Genomic DNA, 2327 nt, shown 5'->3' with positions numbered 1-2327 from the left:
CAGAAAATCCCAAGGGCTTTAGGAGTTCTGTACCAGAAAAGATGAAGACCAATATTTATTTCTTATCAAACGTCACAATACCACACATGTATTGATGATTTTTGCCTGAATCAGTCATTACTATGATGACTGAAAACTGATATTAATACATTTATTTTCATTGTCCTCAAGACCTGCTGAACTCTGGAGCCAGGCTCAGTCAGTAGGGTTGTGTGGTGTCTTTAATCTGCCTCTGCCTCCTGAAGTCCTTTTTACCATCTCCAGAAGGCTCTGCCTCTGGAGAAGCTGAAGGTATGTTTAGCAGGGTATGTTCCCAGGAAGACTGAAAAATTTGGATCCCAGGCTGATGACATAAAATACACTGAATCTGTCTCCCTTTTCACCCTGTTCTGACTCCAGGGAAATAAGATAGTTGTCTCTAATGAGATTGGTGCCATTCTACATACTTTCTATACCTTCAAGGCTCTCATCGCAGAGATCTTGTCCCTGGTTTTGTCTTTGTTCTAAGCCCTCATTAGCTTCTTTTTTTCTTTGGATACAGCAACTAGATCTGTGATTTTGAAACCAAACTTTAACTCTTGACTCTGAGACCCCAATTTCTTTTGCAAGTTTCTCTATGGAATCTCTCCCAGGATAATTGTTGCCTATAAATGCCTTGTTGAGGGTGTGTAATTGGGAGCAAGTGTACTTGATGCGAGGCTGTCTGTCATTTCTACTTTGAATCTTCTCTTCAGCGTGATCTCGGTTTTGGCTTGATTCTAAATGCTCCTCAGGTTCTGATTTTTTCTGGAATCCATGCCTAGTTCTTCGATTCTGAAAGCAATACTGGATTGTAAACTCTTTGGTGTTGGTTTCTAAAGCAAGTCTTTGTCTGGAAGCATAACCTATGTAAGGGGTTTTGTTGAATGTGTCAGTGAGGATTTTCAGATGATCTTCTGTGAAGCTGGTGCGTCTGCCTCTATGCTTTGTTGCTATGGTCTTGTTTGAAGCGTTATCTTGGGCCATGTTAGAAGAGAGTCATGGAGTCTAAGGATTTGTATAGGAGCCCAAATCAACTTTTAAAAGAAGAACAAAATTATATGACTATACTAGCTCACTTCGCATCATATTATAAAGCTATAAATCAAGATAGTTTGGTGGTAGCATCAAGATAGGCAAATAAATCAGTAGAAAGGAATATGAAGTTCAGAAGTGGATCGACACATCCATTTTTGTCAATATTTGACATGGCATAAAGGCTATTCAATGGAGAAAACAAGAAGGTTTTTTTCTTTTTAATACCAAATGGAGATAGAAAAATTGTAAATCAATTCTGAAAAAGAAATCTAAGTTTCAATCTATACAGAAAATAGGAATGTAAGTTTCAATCCACACCTTGAGCCAAATACAAAATGTAAATCAAAATAGATTTCAGGAATACATGTGAAAACTTAACCATAGATGTTCTAGAAGAAAAAATAAGGAGAAATCTTTATGACTTTGGGTAGCTTACATAATCTATTATCTAATAAATATCTATTATTTACCAGATATTTAATTATCTATAGATTATCTAGTATTAGATTTCTTACATAAAACATTACAGTATAATCCATCAATAAAATAAAATTGGATAAATTTAACTTTGTTAATTTGTTTTGTTTTGCTTGAGAAAGACACTGTTAAGAGAATAGAAAAGACTAGCACAGACTAGACTGCATTATTTATTTTTCTTCTACACAAGTAGTTTTAGATTTCCCTGAGTTGTTACTACAAACACATTTTCACATTTTCATCATTTATGGTTAAGTGTGAACATTCCTGACATTTCTACTCTTTTAAAGTCATATTGATTAAAACTCTGAGGCACATAACCATAGGATTTTATGACATCTCTAGAGTTTAAGCCTTATCATTCTTTATTTACACTTACTCACTATAGTTCAGCAGATTCCCTTGCTGGAAGTCTGGGTCTAAGATGTCTTTGGCAGTAATTGATTCCAGAATCAAATGCCAGATTTATATTGATTATTACCATGAAACCTCTTATGATATTTCCTATAATATGTTGGTTAATTTTGTATGGCATATCATGCTAACCAAGAATAATGAGAAGTGACAGCCTGTCTGGCTCAAAGTGATTGTTTCATCTCCAATATAGTGAAAAATAACAGCTGTCACTGCTGTAGTGAATTAGGTAATATGGTAGAACCAAGGAGTTTGGATTAAACCAAGGCTATAGGTCAAGCTTAGAAATGGCTGTGAGAATGGTGTATCATATGTTATGACTTATTAAACTGTAGTTAAAAAAATTAGCAAATAACTGTTTATTATTAATTTCAAATAAA

General features: G+C 34.6%; 1 protein-coding gene across 1 annotated transcript; it reads right to left on the bottom strand.

Annotated features, from left to right (window-relative positions):
* Window positions 1-438: 438 nt before the first annotated feature.
* Window positions 439-1005, bottom strand: LOC137770949 (double homeobox protein A-like). Its single transcript, XM_068553988.1, has one exon. It carries the CDS (start codon window positions 1003-1005, stop codon window positions 439-441), a length of 567 nt encoding a protein of 188 aa, XP_068410089.1.
* Window positions 1006-2327: the final 1322 nt, after the last annotated feature.

The sequence above is a fragment of the Eschrichtius robustus genome, chromosome 10 (genome assembly GCF_028021215.1).
Source record: "Eschrichtius robustus isolate mEscRob2 chromosome 10, mEscRob2.pri, whole genome shotgun sequence".
Taxonomy (NCBI): domain Eukaryota; kingdom Metazoa; phylum Chordata; class Mammalia; order Artiodactyla; family Eschrichtiidae; genus Eschrichtius; species Eschrichtius robustus.
The sequence above is the reverse complement of the archived record's forward strand: the minus strand, read 5'-3'. Positions and strand labels throughout refer to the sequence as shown.